At 40.5% G+C, this 21723-nt stretch overlaps 1 protein-coding gene across 3 annotated transcripts in view; it reads left to right on the forward strand.

Annotated features, from left to right (window-relative positions):
• LOC135474884 (junctophilin-1-like) overlaps positions 1-21723 on the forward strand; it is a 58015-nt gene that overhangs the window by 9606 nt on the left and 26686 nt on the right. For all 3 annotated transcript variants that reach the window (XM_064754540.1, XM_064754542.1, XM_064754541.1), the window contains exon 3: positions 15119-15154. In XM_064754540.1, coding sequence (XP_064610610.1) covers positions 15119-15154 — 36 coding nt within the window. The remainder of the gene's footprint in view (positions 1-15118; positions 15155-21723) is intronic.

The following is a 21723-nucleotide window of genomic DNA, read 5'->3' on the forward strand; positions in this document are numbered from 1 at the left end:
GTCGTGATTATTACACCGACATGTATCAGTCAGAACGCATATGTCAAGTCAGCGGGCGACGTCACCTGTAGGAGAGTCGTGATCATTACCCAGCCATATACCAGTCAGAACGTATATGTCAAGTCAGGGGGCGACCTTACCTGTAGGAGAGTCGTGATTATTACCCAGCCATATATCGGTCAGAACGTATATGCCAAGTCAGGGGGCGACCTCACCTGTAGGAGAGTCGTGATCATTACCCAGCCATATATCAGTCAGAACGTATATGTCAAGTCAGGGGGCGACCTTACCTGTAGGAGAGTCGTGATTATTACCCAGCCATATATCGGTCAGAACGTATATGTCAAGTCAGCGGGCGACCTCACCTGTAGGAGAGTCGTGATCATTACCCAGCCATATATCAGTCAGAACGTATATGTCAAGTCAGCGGGCGACCTCACCTGTAGGAGAGTCGTGATTATTACACCGCCATGTATCAGTCAGAACGTATATGTCAGTGGGCGACCTCACCTATAGGAGAGCTATCATGTATCGGCATATACGTTCTGACTGGTATATGACGGCTCTCCTACAGCTGAGGTTGCGAGATGACTCTGCTTATACGCTCTGACTGATATATGACAGACTATTGTCATGACCCTCCTAAGGTGAGGTCACCACCTGACTATACGTTCTGACTGATATATGGCGGTGTAATGATCACCACTCACACAACGCAGGTGGTGATCTCACCTGTAGGATAGCCGCCATATATCAGTCAGAACGTATATGCCATGTCAGGTGATAACCTGACCTGTAGGAGAGCCGTCATATATCAGTCAAAACGTATATGCCAAGTCAGTTGGTGACCTCACCTGTAGGATTTATTTATTTATTTGATTGGTGTTTAACGCCCGTACTCAAGAATATTTCACTTATACGACGGCGGCGAGCATTATGGTGGGTGGAAACCCACGACCATCCGCAGGTTGCTAGAAGACCTTCCCACGTACGGCCGGAGAGGAAGCCAGCATGAGCTGGACTTGAACTCACAGCGACCGCATTGGTGAGAGACTCCTCGGTCATTACGCTGCGCTAGCGCGTTAACAAACTGAGCCACGGAGGCCCCCCACCTGTTGGAGAGTCGTGATATAGCCGTCAGGACGTATATGCCAAGTGGCGACGACACCTGTAGGAGAGTCGGCATATACCAGTCAGAACCTATTTGACAAGTCAGGTGGTGACCTCACCTGTAGGACAGCCGTCATATATGAGTCAAAATGCGTATGTCAAGTCAGATGGTCATCTCATCGGTAGGAGAGCCGCCCTATAGCAGTCAGAACGTATGTGCCAAGTCAGGTGGTGACCTCATCTGTAGGAGAACCGTCATATATGAGTCAAAACGCATATGCCAAGTCAGTTGGCAATCTCACCCGTAGGAGAGCCAGAACGTATTTGTGCCAAGTCAATGCGTGAAACCATTTACAGAAGAGTGGTGAGTATTATAGTTGCGTTACAACGCGAGATTCTTCCACAATATACTGTGGGGAATATTGCAGTAGACCCTTAACTGGGTCACATCACCTCTATATATTGGTCTCGTCACGGAAAGCATCAATAGAACTTTTGCATCAAGCATCTGATTCCAAGAAAGTCCGTTTCGAATGGTTTCCCATTCGGAACGTGCGTGTGTGGCCCCGTTTGCGTCACGTCAAAAAAGAGTACATTCATAGAGCAGAGCAAATCGTTGCAATCCAAACAATGGCTCGTCTGTCGAGTTTACGGGAGTGCTGTGTATAGCCCATATATACTCGTTACAAGGCTTCTGCGATACAGTGTTTACAAGGCATGGCCGTCGTGTTCATGCTAAACTCAGATGCAAAGCCTTCTTGTATATCAGAGAGCTTCTTAAAGCGTTATACGAACATACATCACTCTCTGCTCTATTTGCCAAACCAGTCGACGGCCTGTAAGATGTCCAAGTCACTTGCAACTATACACGCAGCTATAACGTTCAGTGTTATTACTATACTATACTATACTACACTATACTATACTATGTATATATATACTATATAGCTGCAAGTAACTAGGACATCTTACAGGCCGTCAATTATATATATATACATATATATATATATATATATATATATATATATATATATATATATATATATATATATGTGTGTGTGTGTGTGTGTGTGTGTGTGTGTGTGTGTAATAACACTGAAGGTTATAGCTGCGTGTATAGCTGCAAGTAACGAGTCGATATTCCAACCAATCCATCTGTCAGCCGCATCGCGCTTTATACGCAGGTGCCAAGCTGAGGCTGGAACCGTTCCCATGGCGACGGCACAGTGGGATTCAAACGTTTGACTCTGACCAAGAGGATGGCTGAATGGGTTATGGTTTTGGTCAGAATATTACTTCCACAAGCACCAATGCTTATCTGCATTGCTCGTTCCTGCCATCTAACAACGCTCGTTCGTCAGCTGGATGTGACGCTTCCTTCTTTTGTTTTTTCCTTTGTTTGGCTGAAGATTGTTCTAGTGTGCGTCGGCCTGATCAATGCAAATGAAAGCAAAATCAAAACCAGCATATCCACTCACGTCCGTAAAACCAGCATATCCGCTCACGTAAGTCCAGGCAATTTGACTGGCTTTAAATACCTGTAGACGGCATCTACACGCCGATATCTGGAGCCATTGAGGTTACACGGTAGTACACTTGTTCAAGTCCACATTTCCCGAGAGGAGCATTTAGATGTCGGCAAATTTGTCATGTAGTCCTTGTGGGAATGCTTTGGCTGCTCTTCAAACATTACGTAACCCGAACAGACTGTTGATTGACAGTTCTCCGGGAGTCGATAACCAGTGCTGACAGCTGGTGGCACAGGTCGATACTATAGCGGCCACGCACAGTCTACCCGTCAGTAATATTCCTTCTTGCTCTATGATTTTCCTGTTTACTGGTGTTATTTCGTCGAAATTCAAGTTCAAGACACACCAGATATACATGCCTCATAATGTATGAATTCCATGACGGTGATTTTGAACAGTTACGGAAACCCTGATATCGCCAAATGGAGCGCCTATAAAACTATGAAAGTAATAATTCGTAATTATATTTATATTAACCACAGCTCTGTGGACGATCTAAATATCAGTGATCTGTCAGACTGGTATAGACCCTATAATATGGTGCTCTTGTGAAGAGTTACAGTACAACTTTTGTCGACGTCGACGACATTTGTCCTTGAACTGGACCGGAAGTTCATGGTATAGCTGCTGTATGTTTGACCCGATGTTTGGCTATGAACCACCGTAAAATATTAATTTTAATTTCTATGTCTAAAACATCGTCTACGTCTTCTCAACACAGCTGAAAGGCTTGTCATTGATTTTCTCTTATCCTGTCTTGTTTATTAGGTTTGTATTTTTTACTCTTTATTTCACTGGAAATTGATGTCAACAGCTGTTATGGAAACGTTACATTTGTGCAACTATATGTTTGGGATTCTGTCTGAGAGTGGACGGCTGGTACAGGAATATTCGCAATTGATGCTTTGATCTCACACCTGCATGGAGCATTTGTAATCAATATAAATGTCAGAGGCCGTTGTGCAGGAGGCAGAAGTCGATCGTTCAGCAGTATATTAAAAGTTAGTAGGCCGACTTAAATGTTAAATGTCAGTGTCATTCTAATAAAAAAGTGAAATTTTAGAGTGAACTAACGAGTCTTACAACTGGACTCAGCTGCATGGATTTTCCCAATCACAAAACCTCAGACTAAGTGCTTTATTATAGTTTGCTTTACATGTTTTTGATTCCCGCAATATTCACATTTGAAAAACACCCATACAATTTGTCCTCAGGCAATACTCTTAACGTGCCGTGTACTCTCCGTGGTTTCATGTTTCCATGCATAAGCATACACTTATCAGTTCCTCCTGTCTGGAAAGGTTATACAGAGAGGACAGATTTTGGAGTGAGGTTGGGGGGTTGAGTGGGGCGGGGTGGTGGTGGTGGTGCGGAAATCTGGGGTATCACCTGGTGATTTATAGAATACCATCTACCATGGATGGCCTCGGGCGGGGCGACTTACTTGCCTTCGGTAAGTCGTCTCAGTGAAGCGGCACTAAATAAAAGAACGGTGGAAATCCTGCATACAAGAAGACACATTACACATACATGCACCCTAAGGACTCTTTCGTCGTTATATGACTGAAAAATTGTTATGTACAACGTTAAACCCCCAGCACTCACTTACTCATATTTTTGATGTATCTTATCCGTGGTTGATGATAGAACAAGCATAAAATTTTGCCATAGTTTTTATTATTTTGTGAATTAAAATATGATGCATAGGCACTGTACAGCTAGATAGACTAATGTCATAAGTACCTGGCTGCACGTTTCTGTTTGCTCGAATGATTTTAGCTGAGACGAGCAGCTCTATATGGGAGGGCGTTGTACGCATTCTTGTTGATGGGGATTTCTTCTTCTTCATTATGGGGTGCATAATCCCGCATGATTACCTATTGTTGTCACGACTTTACAGAAACATCCCGGTCACCAGGCTGACCTTAGTTACTCATGTGAGATTTTTCTGCGTAATTCTACTCTTCATTATTGTGACAAAGCTGTCGGCTATTACCTTCGTAAGAACTGTTAAGGCGTCATGTAGTATTAGATAGCTGGTGAGGTGTTTGTACAAAACACAAACACAAATACTATATTATCAACAATAATTTGCTTATCACTGCTGCTATATGCAGATGTTCTCTATGTAAATATACAATGCAGATATGAGGAAACACTGTTAATCCGGTGATTTTAATATATTAATAAACATACATAATAGTGGAAAACACTGGGTAATTAATAATATCCACTTAACCTAAACTGGGTTTGCTGAAACAACCAAAGTCTCCTTGTCTCTGGTACAGTACATTTCCGTGCTGTTGTTTAAACCCTAAAATGTATGAGCTTTGGAGTATACCAACCCCTCCTTTCTCACCATCACCACCAAAGCAAAGAAGAAAGACAAATGCAAGAAGAAGAAAAAACCGTGTTAGTCACTAGCTTAGTGTCATATTCCATTGATACTTTCACGCAATTTGAGATCACGTCACTGACGTACGTCATCTGTACACGTGATCTTTACACAACACGTCACCATTTCTTGCTGTTTATTTAGGCACTAGTGGCCTTCTGTTTGTCCACCTTCTGACAATGTCAATTTACAATTGAATAAATCTCCTTTCAGGCTGAGAGATTTCCAATATACTGATTTACTGGATTCTTGAATAACGATGTGAATGGTGTGTACTGTGATGGTTACATGCATCTTAATTTTTAACACTTTTATATACGAAGTCAGTCGTCCGCTGAAACAGGTGTTGGCCAGTGTATACAGAGCGAGTTACTTTGTTGTCTATTAATATATAGATATCTATTCGTATCGGGAAAGGAACATTCGATCAGATGAATGCCAACTGATCGACGCATTCATCGATGACTGAAGATGTGCTGAAATGCTATAGTACCTGCCAAGGGTGATTGCGATGCTGAAACGTGCTTTCACGGTCTCCCTCTCTCACGCCTCAAACTATTTCTCTTAGTAACGGATTTTTTTGTCCCGTTGGGCATTTAGCCAATTATTCAAATCCATTAGAGGTGTACAGGATCCACGGTATCATTGTTGAGTATAACCATCCCTGAGGTATACCATAGCATTGTATGAAGACCGCTCTTCAATTTTGGTGTGCAGCAGAATTCTGTCAGATGTATTATGTATATAGGTTTCGGTGCGGAGTTTCAAGCAAAATACGTACTCGCCTGGTATTAGCATAACGACAGGCTGTTAGCGCTGCTTTCCTTCCAAAAGAGTCAGCAGTCGACATGTTTAGCTGCATAAGAAAGTTATACACTGTGCTGTTTTCATTTACTTTCTCCTAGTTTTCCCAATCTGAAATAAACTTTTTAAATTCATCATCATTCATCATCATGTGAAAAGCTCGTCTTACTGGTGTCGTATGTTATTGAAAAAGTAATTTATGCGCGCACGTATGGGAAAATGTGACCAAAATGTATTTCAGTGCACATGTATATTTACATGCACACATTTTTTGGATGTTAAGAGGAAATTGTGTTTTGCGCATGTGTAAGGTAATATTTAGTCTTGAGTCACAGACTCTCGAGAGATTTTGTCTATCTCATGCTCTAGTCAAACGTATATGTTCTACAGTTACAGGCACTAAAATCAGTTTAGAATTAATCGGAGTTACAGATACATGTGTTCGTCATAACTCGACCGTCTGGTGTTATAATAATAATTTACAGACGAAATTATTTTCCTGCACACATCTGTTTCAGACTATGTGTTCATAGTTGTGGTGTTTTACTCGTCACGCTTTCAGCTAATGTTTTCAGCCCGAATCCCTATTTGGCAGGAAAACATTTTTCGATTTACCAGAATAAACAATGAGGAGTGAGGCGTTCCGTTACTTAAAACATATGACTTAATGACTTTTGTGGTCATTCCGAAAGTATGCGATTTGTTAAATTCATTTGACAAAATCAGGCTTTGAGGCAGCCATGTGTAGAAACCACCTTTCTCTCGCTCTCTAGGCTATTTTCAGAATTGTATAAAGCCTTGGTAACCGCGAGTATTGCGTTTAACACACAACCGATATTTTTGCACTTCCACAAATAAGTCTGGTAGCCATGTTTACATGTACATGGACGTGATCAGATATCAATTATGACATTGCCCTGCATGGCGGCTTATACTGCAGGTAATAGAGTCGCTTTCTGGGCCTTGATTGAACGAACGTCTGTATAGGTCTGATTTACAGTCGTATTATCTTCCATATAGACATGGTTGGCTATAGTGAACACAGAAAAGAGCTAAGCCTTTCTGAGCCTGGATCAAACGGTTCGTCTAGGTGTGGGATGTTATGATCAGCATCGGCCATCTTGGAACCAAACCCCAGGTCTGGTATTTGGACTATGCTGCTTCACCGACTGGTTCCAGAGGCCTTACGGGGAATACGGCTGTGAAAAGACCAGTACAACAGCCAACAGTGATAGTGTATTTCGTTGCCAAGGCAACTGTAAAGTGTTTAAACGAAAGGAACGGTGCTTTCATCGGTTTACTTTTCAGTGTTATGTTTTGCTAAAGAAGTAGTCCCGTGTTACTTTAGCTTTTTACGTGTTATGCCATGTTACATCGAGGGCTTTTCGTCCCTCCATTGGCAGTGGTTATATATGCCTACACTCGTGAACACCTTGGTGGAGCATGAGTGCTGCTTGGAATCCGCGCACACTTACACTAATATTATTTTTGGTTCTCAGTAAAGAGAATACTGGGCCACCTGTGGTTCTACGGCAATTTCCTGTAATGTTCCAATGGAGTTAACACATGCAAGGTATATACTGTTCTGCCTGTAAATTCCCATCTATCTTTCATTTTGACGATGTCAGCAAGACCCCTTACAAGCTCTTCTAATAGATTTCATGTTTTGATAAAAAGTCACCATGGATATAATTCAGATATATGTAGGTATATACCATATCTGATTTACAAAACGCCAACCGATTTACTGGGCAAGATAGGCTTTATATGAACTGATAATACGAGTAAGTAGCATAATGGTATACTTTAACCCGCCCATTCATCCGGCCACTTTATGCCTGGATTTATTTTTATCACAATTCCGTTGAGCGATTAACCGAAGGCCTAAGGGATATTTTTACATGCAAGCACATCTGTCTCTGAAAGCTTTATAGAAAGGAGCTGTACTCACGTGATGGTTGAAATGAACGCCACTGGCGGGAGATAGTCAGGCGTTTATATCTAACCCCGGTTCGCTGTAACAGTCCTGTTGAAACTTCACACGATTAATGGCGCGATTGAGGTGTAAAAAGGTATTTTCGGAACATTTTTCAATATGTATGTTTCAAAAATAACATAAGCGCTAGCCGCTGCTAATCACTCTCTCCAGGCTGATGTGTAATAGGCAAATCCACGTTAATATATTAAGTATATGTACCGGTCGAGCAAAGCCAGTTTTCTCCAACACATACTTTATGGTGGTCAAGTCATGTGATACGTTTTTTGTGTCAAAGACCATTCATTTGTTATGTGAAATGTTTACATTTGTATATGGAAGATAAACCTTCTCGTGTGAGTATCTATGAGTACATTTAGGCTTTGAGTTATTTACCAACACCGCAAGCTGATATTTAGAAATACGTTTTTTATTTATCGTATGACACACATGGGCTTGTAGAAATCGAAAGTAAGAAGAAATTTCTTGAATTCAATACGATGATTACGTACCCGCACGTTATTTCTCTCGAGAGAATTTCTCCCGTAAATCTCTCTAGTCCAAGTTAAAATCTTGGTTAAAATTTTGGTTACGATTTCAATTTTCCATAACTTGTAATCATGTGGGTATGAACGAAAACTTCTAACGCTGGAGGTTGCACATGAGCTGTTCTGCACATGACAGTAAAGATGGCTGTAAACCTGCCTCCTGCTGAAATTTGGATTCCATGTGGACTATTATAAAGGTAAATGAACTTGGGATTCTATAAAATGACACGTAGGTGGATCATAATTTAAGCATTAGGCATTTCTTTGTTCCCTTGGAGAACTTGGCGAAATAATTGGAAATAGACACTGAAACGTATGTACATACAGCAACCCAAAAACGAACAGCGGATTACAAAGGTTCGGCCTGAAATCGCCGATAAATCGCTGTTACTGAGAAACGCTGCCTATCGTAAGGGGTTCTCAGGAAACATTACGTCTTAGTAAGTTCAATGAAAGTTCAAGGAGTCGAAGACCCCTGAGTGAGAGATTCTTTCCGAGTTATCTGCCTAAGCTGTTCTGGCGCAAATCAGCGTACCGACAAGAGTGTGAACCATGCGGGCAACCTTTGCTGCAACAAGTGATCCTCCCACGCCATGGTGGATCTAAGGGCTGGGTAGCTCGAGGGAGAAGATGATGAGGGAGTTGTTAGTGTGGGGATCGAGGAAAGGGGAGGGGATTTAGGCGAGGCGGACAGGAAGGTCGAAAACATTGAAATTTACAGACAGTATAACTGAGCATTAAAGGCACAGCAGCAAGCATTTTTCTTTCTGTCTTAAACATGTTTAACGAATGTAAAACTTAAAAAAGTTGAGCGTGTATATGGTTTTTACGCGGCGGTTGTCATTACGCAGCTGTTCGTGGAACCAGCCACCATGCCGAGTACTTTCCTGTACCAAGATGGCCGCTTTGCTCTCCCCGCTGGCATTTACCGGGGAGCAATGCCCCAAGGTTATCGGTGTTGTATAGAGATAATAAGAGTCCCTGCTAACCAGCGTATGCGGTCGTCCTTTTATCGACATGACCAAGAAAGTGTTGAACTACAGTGACACAAGCAGAGCACTCAAGAATGGACTCGCCCGTTGCACTTTATTGTCTCCATGTAACCCTTTGTGGCAAAGTGGATTTCTCGGAATTGCTAAGCGCAACTCGCAAAACTGTGTCTAGGAAAGCATTAGAAGTTTTCTTGGAATGGCATTTCCTGTTGAAAAGGCATCACGAATAAGAGAACACGTGTGTCTTGATTTCTTCGCGGAGCTGTTTTATTATTACGGCCATCAAAAACGTTTTAACCACTTTTGCCTGCCGTCTAATACAGTTGCATCTAAGAGTGAGTTATGGCCTTGCATCATTCACATAGCAAACAACCGTGTAGACATTAGAATGTGTTACAATACTTGGCAAGGGTAACAACAGTGTATATACAAGGTATGGAGGGAAGGCTAACCTTGTAGACAAATTGTGTTACAATTACGTGTAATGGTAACAATAGTACAGGTTACTAAGGATAGGTGTAAAATGATCTGTAACACGTCATACACACCTGTACATAATAAAAGGTGTTTTAGAGTTTTGTGCTACAATTCTGTGCAGAGGTGGGACAGGCTGGACTTTATGCTGGATTTTATGATAAAAAATAAGTCAAATTTGTTACAATATGGCTACTTCACTAAGCCAATTTTCTCCACCCATAAAACTGACCGCCATGGTATAAGTGAAAGATTTGGGGTATGACATTAATCAAGAGTTATTTTATATTAAATTTAGAATTCAAATTTATTTAAATTATTTAGAAATTCTCCTTTCAACACTTTCAGTAGGATTTCTTACCTGATAGATAGGCTATTCTCTTTTCGTTTTTTTTGGTCGAATTTTCTTTTTTTTTTTGTAAAGGCTGTTGCGATGATTGAACTGGGAATGTTCATTTCACGATAGATCTTGGGTATTAAAATGCACGATTAGCCACGTTGAATACTGTCATGGAATCCTGATGTTCAAAAGTCATGTCTGATATTCGAGCAGGTTTATTAACTATATATTAATAATATTTTCTGTGAATAATCCCCCTTTATGTACACAGTTTATTCATGTATTCACAATTCTTCCATGTATTAATTTTTTTTCTGCTATTAAAATGGACATTTTCGTGGTAATTTAAGATCATTTCTCAACAATCCTCAATAAATACAGACATCCGATACTTTTATCTAGATCTCTTATGACCAAGACTGAGGTTTAGTTGATTCTGGGCTCAAGGGATCTATTAAGATGCCTGAAACCGTCTTAAGACAGACTAACCTGGAAGAGCTCTCTGGCGGACATATGCTGTTTTGGCAGCCGTATCTGACCAGTGGGCGGGAGTGATGTTTCTTGGCTGACTATCCAGTTTGGCCCGTTGCCCTAAAACGACCGTTCTGTTGTTATAAAGGACTAAACTTCTGATTGAATTTTTTGTTTGTAGGTCATCTGATACCAAAAGTTTCCCATCTTCTCCAGATACTTTTTGATTGAGAAGTGTATTTCCTTTGGCCGAAACACGTAACTTCCGGACCCAGATCTAGGCTTCGCCAAACCTGGGTTTTCGCGGTATAGGCTAAGGTTATTTTCGACTTTGTATTCCACGTGTTTGCGGAGGACTACAGAAAATTGGTGGCGTAGTCAATTGATTTTGATATTTATTTTGAGCTGCTTTGGTGTATTTGTGAATTCTGCGCCGTAAGGCAATAACTGAGTATGTAATTTTATTTAAGCGGTTCTCCCTTTCACTGAGTGTAAGTGCCTTTGACACATCAAATACATCGCACGTTAGAAAGGTGAGGGACAGTCCTTAGAGTTAAAATTACGAAGTTGCTGTCTAGAATTGTTGTTGCTGATGTCAGTATAATTTTAATTGTGTAGTTTTCCAGGGTGCGTTGCATTTTGAGTTACTACGAAACTTCAACAAAATCGTAGGAGCAGGTCATATGTATTTGCAAAAGAATGTATGGCGTAAAATGCAACTGCATTTCACGAACAGAGCCAAAGTGAGTTGTTTTGGAGAAGCTTATCCGCGTGAAATTCAATCATAAGCTGACGTGACAAAGTATTATTCCTGGTGTTAATGATGCTTAAGTACTCGTGCACTGATCACGTGTAACCAAGGCCCGCCCGAATACCAAAGAACAGGTATAGTGTGCGGAACGATTACCAGGCCTTGCTCCTACTGCTCTGCTCGACGAGCAGGCTCACTCGATGATGACGTCACTGTCGTCTGCAAACAGCTCTGTTTTCTTGCGGTTGGTGATTATACAGTTTATTTTTGACGCAAATGGCCACTCAATGATGTGCATCATGCGCACATCTACGACTGTGAAAAGTGAATCAGATACCGTGTATCAGGGTTATTTAAATCCCTTGCCAGTGCCTTGGAAACGGGGTAGAGCCCTGGAGGAACCCACGAGCATGCACATGTTTTGCCGGCAGAGTCATGAAGGTTTTACCAAATACATGAATATACAACTGAAAGAAGCACTCTTCATACATATACATATATATATTCTTCAGCGATGTCTTACAGATAACAAAAGCAGGAAGCACCGGAATTGTCATGTTAAAGACAAAAATGTAATCTGTATGATTCATGATTGGGAAATTTAATCTTAAATCATTTTCACAAATAAGACTAATCAATGTAAATCTATTCTGAATGAATATAAATAAGAATGGCGTCTCTACATGTTGCCCTCGTTGTAATACCGCTATGTCTGATTTGTAAATTAAGTGATGGGAATACATCGCTTTTTTCGATCATATAGAGTCCAAGGCATTGAAATAACCGTAGCAGATTATGTTCTCACAAGTACAGAGGTTCAGGCGGATGACAACTTTGCACATAGCCTATATGGATTGACATCTGTCAATTGTAACTCAGCCGAGATAACTACGACTGTTCATGGCAGTACTTAAGACCTTCATTATACTCGAGTCACTGAGCGATGTCAAATATATACATTGTTCACGATATAATGCGCATTCCACAAGAATGTTCAACATACGCTAAAGGTTACCGGTGGCAATGATGTTGGTAAATGCCGCGAACGTCTACATTGAAATGGAAGAGCCACCACTTCTCTGAGCTAAACATGCTCGTCTGATCTGAACAAAAAGCGAAACAAGCTGTTACGGGGAGGGAAATAGAAGAGAGAAGTCGCTTGAATTATGAGCAGGAGCTAGTAGTCAAAATAACTCGAGCTCGTGTTAATGGGTTCTCCGTATGACCAGATTTCGCTGCCAAAACGGCAGTCCATTTATCTTGATACCTGTAGGCCGTTGTCATGGCGACGGTGCAGTTTGCATGGTACGGTAGCGGGCTGAGACGGAGGCTGATGGGGTACAAAGGGTGCTGGTCTGGGCTGGATGCTCATGTATTGTATCTTTACCAAGGTGTATATTGTCTGCACTTGTCTACCTACACACCTCTTCTTCAGTGAATAGTTTTATTCTCTTACGAAACAATGCTAAATGATAGCATGTTTTACCTAAGAGGCTGCTTCGACGATAGCGCCTGTCGTTATGTATACAAATGAATCTTATATGATGATTAATTTAACATATTACTGTCTCCAACGTCTTGCATATTTTTTTTAGGAAAAAACGGTTTCTATCCGGTGTTATATTCAGTTAGTTTCATTGCAATGTTGGCATTTTGCTTTCCTGAGTGAAGTCTCTCATTCAACTTTATGTTGACGGAGGTTTGGCGGAGATGACCTGTAAACGACTGCATGTACATGTTAGGTAGGAATGTTGACACAAAATATTCCAAATAGGTCGATGAATCAGACTGTTACATATACCGACCATGTTAGTTTCTGTTGTTACGGTTATGCACTTGACATACCCAGTTCATATTCCAAGACTTCATGTACATACGCTGACTCGAACATAGTTAAGGTAAACTGTTTTGTGATATCGAGTTATCGCCGATATAATTCACGTACAAAGACTATCGTGTTTATCGGCTGAAGAAGATGTCATATATATACCTGATCAGTATTGATCGCTGGCCAGAGGAGGAAATGAAGATATACACGCCTAAAGATACAGGGCTTATTGTATAGGCCGCAAAGCTTTCGGCGAATCTACATACTGACAGTACACAGGCCTTTAATGCGCGCATACAACGTTACCCCGAGAAGAATATATAAGAAAAACACAGTGTACTGAAAGTAAGCAACTCTGTAAGGCAGATATACACTCAGTCACTCATATACACTCATATACACAAATCCATATGACTTGATAATTGCAAGATGTTCCTTTTTTGAAGCATTTCAATGCCATATCACTTCTATGCCAAATCTAAACCGCTGACCAACAACAAAGTCCAGTCACCACCGGATGTTGTTCCGTGTCAGACAAATTAACAATCGATTTTCTCCAATACAAAAGTAAACCGACTTCACGTGTGATATATAATTCATCTCTCATTTTAACTTGTGTCGTTGCACTAATACACAATTCACACAATTTGTGTACTGACTCCAGTACGGTGTGCCCATGTGGTGAACTGGTTTAAATGAACCTGACATGTAGTGGTTTAGCGGTACAGATAATGGCATCCTTAGCGAAATTGCCTATGGCGCTGTGACGGACATTTGCCAACCTTCATACGTGCAGTTCGAAAACACATGTGAAGTAATTTGGCAATTATTTACCAAAATGTATGCTACATGTTTTAAAGGATTTTAAACATATGTGGCGTTAATATTTCAGTTTCTTTGTCTAAGTTGAATAGATGGCTCTGAAGTGCGCAGTCTCTGTATGTCTGCAAACGTCGTGTGAATAAATCGTATTGTATAAAAAAAAAACATGACATTGTTAAGTTTATACGGGACCTGCATGTAGAGATTAAAGTGTGTATATAATAAAAATGAGGAGCGTCTTCTGGACGATTTTACGACTTGGTCGTCTCAGTAAATGTGGTGCAGTACATTTGTGCATACTGGTTCATCAGTCTGTCAATCTTCAAGAAAAAGAACGTGCAACGTAAGAATAATCGGCCCCTTTGCTCTAAGTCTTTATCAATCCTTCACCAAAGGTACATTGTAGAGGATATATGAAGGGTAATTGCATTTTGTTAGAGCCAGTTGTCAAACAGGTGTTCGCTAGCGCTGATGACAAGAAGTCCATTGTTAAGTTTGGAATTATTTATCAGTGTTTATTCGGGGTAAATTGGTTTAGGTGTTTTATTGTTTGGATTTGTACATTTGTATCTTCCCTGGATCCTAGATCACGGATGCTGGAATATAATTTTTAAAGATCATCTGGATAATTTGTGAGCTTGTACACTATCTTTATGCATGCTAATAATAACGCAACCAGGTTGCGTGGTAGCTCGTATTGGATGAAGTATGAAATGTTACCGTAAATATCACCCTAGTGTGAGAATAAATAAACGAATAATTGAGGTTTAAGGACACATTGCCAAATATTATTTCAGTCATATTCTAGAGGAATGTGAGAATATGCACTAAGCATAAATATATGTTATCTCAAAATTTCATAAAAAAAAAATTATGTATCATTTACCTGTAGATAAAACCATAACGAACCAATGTTAGCGATTTGCCATTACATATACTGGCTGTGTAATTATGACCTTATGCCGGTCCTCAGTTACATGAGGAAAGAGTAGAGGATGTTTTACCTGAAAATGCTTTCTTGATTTTATCTATGTATATTCAAAGAAAATGACTAATGTATTTCATTGTATTACTTCCAGCTTTGCGGAATGACCAATTGACAGCAGCCGAAAACGGTAGTTATATTGATTATTTCCGTGTGTTGATGGTTAACACGTGATGACCCCCCAACTAACAACCACCCCCGCTTTTTTCCGTGACTCTTTACGCCGTATACGACCTTGAAAACCGTGCACGTCTATCTGGTCCCGTTTGTGTATTAATCCACGCCCTGTTTTCGCATAATACTTACCACACCAAACACTACCAACAGACGATACAGTTACTGTGCAGTGGCTCACCCAATGTATTACATACATGTTGGCTTGTTGCGTGCTACACATTTGGCTTGTGTATGACTAACGCATGCGCATTGTGAACACTTCTGCCCACAGCTGGCCGTGTTGAGAGTTTGAGCCTTGCTAACTGCTGCCATCTGGGAGACTTGCTCGCCACATGTCCGCAGTTTCACTGTCCAGTTAGGTTTTAGTATTGTGCATAGTTCGCATGAAGGCTATGTTCTACTTGTGAAAATGTGATACATATATAGACCTTACATATCTATGACTATGTTAAGTTCAAGTGGAAGGTCATGCCATTTAAGGAATTTTGTCCTTGATTTAAAGTTACAAACAAAACATGAGTGACAGTTAAATGGAAACAATGTCTAGGTAGAATTTTTTCTGTCCCGTTTGAGATATATGTATACATATATAAAGAACATAACTAGACATATATAAATACCGACAATGACTAGAAACCATGAAGTAAATTGCATAAAAGACTAAAGCTCTGGTGATTTGTACATAATAACATTTACACTTGATATGCCTTTTCTTGACTGCTGTATTACACTAGTCTTAGCTCTAACACAGACTAGTTCATTCTCATTGGTAACCAGTATATCAATTCCTCGTAGAACCGGCTTGAGATAATTTTCCAACCGAACTGACTTTCCATTAGTTTGTACTTTTATATCAAATTCCATGATGTAATTTACTTTTTTGCCTGTCAGTAAATCAGTCCATCTGTGAATCAGCCAGTACGCCTTTACGTTAGTTAATCTTCACTGAAACAGTCACAAGTTAATTTCCCAACAAGAGCTCAGTCGTCTGCATAGGTCGCTTGGTTGTGTAGCGATACCATGAAGATTGGTTCTGCTGAGGTTTAAATAATGTTAAGCTAAATATAATATTGAAGCCTATTCCAGAGTTAACAGACCCATTCCATTAATGCACTTACAACGTTAAAGCAATATGCGCAACAACATATAATGACGTCATGCCTCGCGACGAATCTGTTCCATTTTTCACGTAAGGTGACGCGTCCAGGCATTGACTATGCGTCGTCAAGATAGAGTCAATAATGAAATGGAAACTGCGACGTTTATCTTTCCCTCACTCTGTTCACGCTTTATCCTTCAGTGAACTACTGTATTAAGATCACAGGGCCAATTGTTCCAAAAGCGTAAAAGTTGGGGCATATTTAAATCTTAAGACCAGCCTTATCCTAGTATAGTAAACTGCACTTTATATTGTTTGGACTAGGAAGTTAATACAGGGTCTATCTCCCAACAACTTGCCGCTGGGAACGCTTTCTCAGCGGACTTAGTTACACGTATAGTTCTCAGATCGCTTAGTCTACATTAACTGTAAGCTAAGCTGGGAAGAAATGAAACAGATCTCATATCTGACGCACACGTAACTTCGACGTTAACTGTCAGTTAAGCTGGGAAAAGTGAAACAGATCACATATCTAACGTACACGTAACTTCCACGTTGACTGAAAGCTAAGCTGAGAAAAATGAAACAGATTTCATATGTAACGTACACGGAACTTCCACATTAACTGAAAGCGAAGCTGGGAAGAATGAAACAGATCTCATATCTAACGTACACATAATTTCCACGTTAACTGAAAGCTTAGCTGAGAGGAATGAAAAAGATCTCATATCTAACGTACTTCCACGTTAACTGAAAGCTAAGATGAGAAGAATGAAAAAGATCTCATATCTAACGTACAAGTAACTTCCACGTTAACTGAAAGCTAAGCTGAGAAGAAATGAAACAGATCTCATATCTAGCGTACACGTAACTTCCACGTTAACTGTAAGCTAAGCTGGGAAGAATTGAAACAGGTCTCATATCTAACGTAAAGTTAACTTCAAAACTGGGAAGAGTGAAACATATCTCATATCTAACGCACACGTAGCTTCCATGTTACATGTTACTACATTAAGCGGAGTAACTATGCAAGATTGGCTGTCATGGTACTAGTAGATACAAGCACGTTGTATGATAATATCTAACATCGGTGTAGCAGCCTCTCCGCACTGTAAGATCTTCATCTCTCTCATCTACAATTGTCGTTATTATCGCACGGTATCCTTACCCACCGAGATCCCTCGTAATGTAATCCGCTCAAGTGCGATGACATCCTCGTGGCATTTACATATTGGCCCAACTACCGAGAACTGACCGCCGCTGTCTCAGCTAAACATTGTTGCGCGAGTAATTAAACTACTGTCAAATAAGCTACATTTTCACGCTCATCGACAATTTTGATCCAAGCACGAATGCACAATGTTTTTACCTAAAGACGAACTGCCAGGGGAGTAATCTGATCTTTACAGATCAGTTTTGTAGCTTTGTTTCGTAAGTGTGAAACTTCACATAAGGCGACGTGATTTACTAATAAAATTCATGATAACCATTTCACAATGTGATTTATGGTGGAGAACCTTGAACACAAGGTATGGTTAGGATGAACGTGCAGATGGGATCAACAAACCGACAAATGTCTCATATGATATGATATGTCCATGCCGATCCGCTGGTTAATGAGGATAGGCCTGAGACAAACAAGAGTCGTTGTTGTTGTCATGTACAAAGGCTCAAGAAACAATATGGACGGGGAATCTACAAATCACCTGTCATATACCATTCGTCAACCAATTATCAAGATGGATTTTCCAGGTCAATAATCGCAAGGCCAGTTCCCAAAACGAAGTATAGGGCAGACTACCATAGAACTAAGACAGTTTATAAAGTACGAAATTAAGATGGAATCATGCAAAGAGAAGTAGTCAGCAGTTTCAGTGATGTTGGAAAGACGTAGGGTATGTTCTGAGCAAATGAGTGAAATCAGTCTTCAAATCGTGCACCATGATACTATATAAGTTGTTGATAACAAAATATGTATCTCAGTTGCGCTTTGATTGCAACTGTACATATGTCCAAAGTGGCGATCTAATTCAATACGATCAATATACATTCTCTAGCCCCAGGTTAAGCGGAATTAGACACAATGTATAGCTGTCTCGGGCACCATTATCACCTGCTGTTATATAGGACTATTAACCGTTTGCCGGACTGCACAGGTATATATGTGACCACATACCCCTTATTGTCTTACTATCGACTGCGCAGGTATATATGTGACCACATACCCCTTATTGTCTTACTATCGGACTGCGCAGGTATATATGTGACCAAATACCCCTTATTGTCTTACTATCGGACTGCACAGGTATATATGTGACCAAATACCCCTTATTGTATTACTATCGGACTGCACAGGTATATATGTGACCACATACCCCTTATTGTCTTACTATCGGACTGCGCAGGTATATATGTGACCACATACCCCTCATTGTCTTACTATCGGACTGCACAGGTATATATGTGACCACATACCCCTCATTGTCTTACTATCGGACTGCACAGGTATATATGTGACCACATACCCCTTATTGTCTTACTATCGGACTGCACAGGTATATATATGACCAAGTACCCCTTATTGTATTACTATCGGACTGCGCAGGTATATATGTGACCACATACCCCTTATTGTCTTACTATCGGACTGCACAGGTATATATGCGACCACATACCCCTTATTGTCTTACTATCGGACTGCGCAGGTATATATGTGACCACATACCCCTTATTGTCTTACTATCGGACTGCGCAGGTATATATGTGACCACATACCCCTTATTGTCTTACTATCGGACCGCGCAGGTATATATGTGACCACATACTCCTTATTGCCTTATCCGGCCGTAAGTGGGAAGGTCTTCCAGCAATCTGCGGATGGTCGTGGGTTTCCCCCGGGCTGTGCCCGGTTTCCACCCACCATAATGCTGGCTGCTGTCGTATAAGTGAAGTATTCTTGAGTACGGCGTAAAACACCAATCAAATAAATAAATAAACCTTATTGCCTTACTATCGGACTGCACAGGTATATTTGTGACCACATACCCCTTATTGCCTTACAATCGAACCACAGGTATATATGTGACCAAATACCCCTTATCGCCATACGATCGGACTGCACAGGTATATATGTGACCAAATACCCCTTATCGCCATACGATCGGACTGCACAGGTATATATGTGTTTCCACATACTCTTATCGTTTTACAGTCGGACTGCGCAGGTATATATGTGACCACATACCCCTTATTGCCTTACTATCGGACTGCGCAGGTATATTTGTGACCACATACCCCTTATTGCCTTACAATCGGACCACAGGTATATATGTGACCATATACCCCTTATCGCCATGTGTATATGTATATGTCCAGAAACATCGTATCACCTTGCAATTGGACAGATTTATATGTGACCTCATACTCCTTACCGCCTTACAATCGGACCACAGGTATATATGTGATCACATACCCCTTATCGCCTCACAGTCGGACTGCGCAGGTATATATGTGACCACACACCCCATATCACCTTACAATCGGGCCACATATGTGTGTCCAGAAACATCATATGGCCTTACAATCGGACTGAACAGGTATATAATTGACCTAATATCACGTGATCGCCGCTAAAATGTCAGAGCGTTGAGCCTTTCTGTCCTGCATTAAAATAACAAAGCTGTTATGTTGATGGTCGTTTGTCAAGCTTTCTTGTTCTGGGCTATACTTGTTCTCCGTTTACCGGCTGTTGCATTTAACGGATGAACTGTGATGGAATATTCAACATTGCAGCCTTTGGATCAAATCGTCTATTGTATTGTATAGGTAACTATAAGTATGTTTGAGCAGCAGATGGTTCACACCTTCATTATACAACACTTTTCTCAATGTTCACCTTCAGGACGCGGGGGATTATCTATTGACAATCTGTAGACATTTATCGCGTTTGTTCCACGCGATAATGTATAGACCTATTAATGTATGCGCAAGGACACAAATGAGAACTAATTTCGAATGTCTTCGGGAAGACCCAGAACGAGGGTAGAGTATACCTCTGGCGCGGTGAACGGCCTTTTTGTTTGAAATTCTCCCTGCCAGTCGTGGTTATCAGTATTTGAATCATGGAAAGTTATCACATGTGCTGTTGAATCCAGCATGCCTTTATTCACAGACCATTGATCTCCACAAATGAGATGCATTTGTCAGTGAGGAACAGGACACAAGCTGCTACTCCACCCTATACCACTTTATCATTGACTGCCTTTGTATTAAAACTTCATCTATCACATACAATCTCGAGTGCATGCTGAAATGACCGATTTAGTATCAATTTGTTGAGAACTGCATGGTCATATTTTGGATTGCCAGTGACATTTTATGAAAGCTGCTTTTGTAGTTATAAGGAAAATTTAACTGAACCATTGGTATATATGCAATAAATATCCCATAGATGAACAAATCCGTAGACAATTTGGTAAGTAATCACTTACTCCCACTCTAAGGTACACTGCGTTAAAAACACCTAGGCAGTAATAATTGCTGGCCGTTTGGGATGCAGTGCAGTGTAAATAAAAACCTCACTTCAGACTGTTACATAAGCAAGGTGCTTTAAACGTTTAGCATCGTTTTGTGTTCGTTCAAACACTACCCAATAAAACTGGCTGAAATTATCAGACTGTTACATTTCAACCTGTATGACATTATCACAGATCTTCGACGATTGCTTACCCCATGTTTGCTTGCAGAGCTTGTTATTCCTGAAAGGCTTTCCCTGAGTATTTTTAGTTAGTCAGTCTGAGGTAGGAGATAAGCTTTGGTTCAGATATGAACCGTTAAAACAGCAAGTGATCAATCAATCGTCAAAAAAGTTTTGACAAATTGCTTGTCGGTTAGCGCTCGCTCGATTTGGAGGTTTTTGGATTAAGAGGGCCCCAGTGAAAAAGACCGGATTTTCTCCTGAAGGGCAAATATTTTTTTCCAACTCACTGGAGAAAAATAAAGTTGCCTTGTCTCTGGGAATATTTATAGGTCTTTACTGATGATGTTTCACTTAAATAACAACGTGATTCTTTTAAAGTTAGGTAAAATAACGTTCACCTTAACTGACAAGAACGACGAAAAAGACCAATCAGATAATTAAATAAATAACTGACAGAAGGTTTAAACATGGCAATAAAATCTTCTGTGATGGGGAGGCCACAATGTATTCTATATCAGAATACATCATGCCTAATTTTAAAAAATGTTATTACAGAGAGGTAGTGTGTAAAATCAAACACGTGATCTATACATTATTTGATATTATATCATACTGTATTAATCAAGTACATGTACGTGTATCAGAACGTGTGTGCTGTTTGGAGCGTACATGTAAGACAGCTACGTAATGACAACAGTTGTAACCAGTCAGTAAATACACTCAG

This window comes from Liolophura sinensis, chromosome 9 (genome assembly GCF_032854445.1).
Source record: "Liolophura sinensis isolate JHLJ2023 chromosome 9, CUHK_Ljap_v2, whole genome shotgun sequence".
Taxonomy (NCBI): domain Eukaryota; kingdom Metazoa; phylum Mollusca; class Polyplacophora; order Chitonida; family Chitonidae; genus Liolophura; species Liolophura sinensis.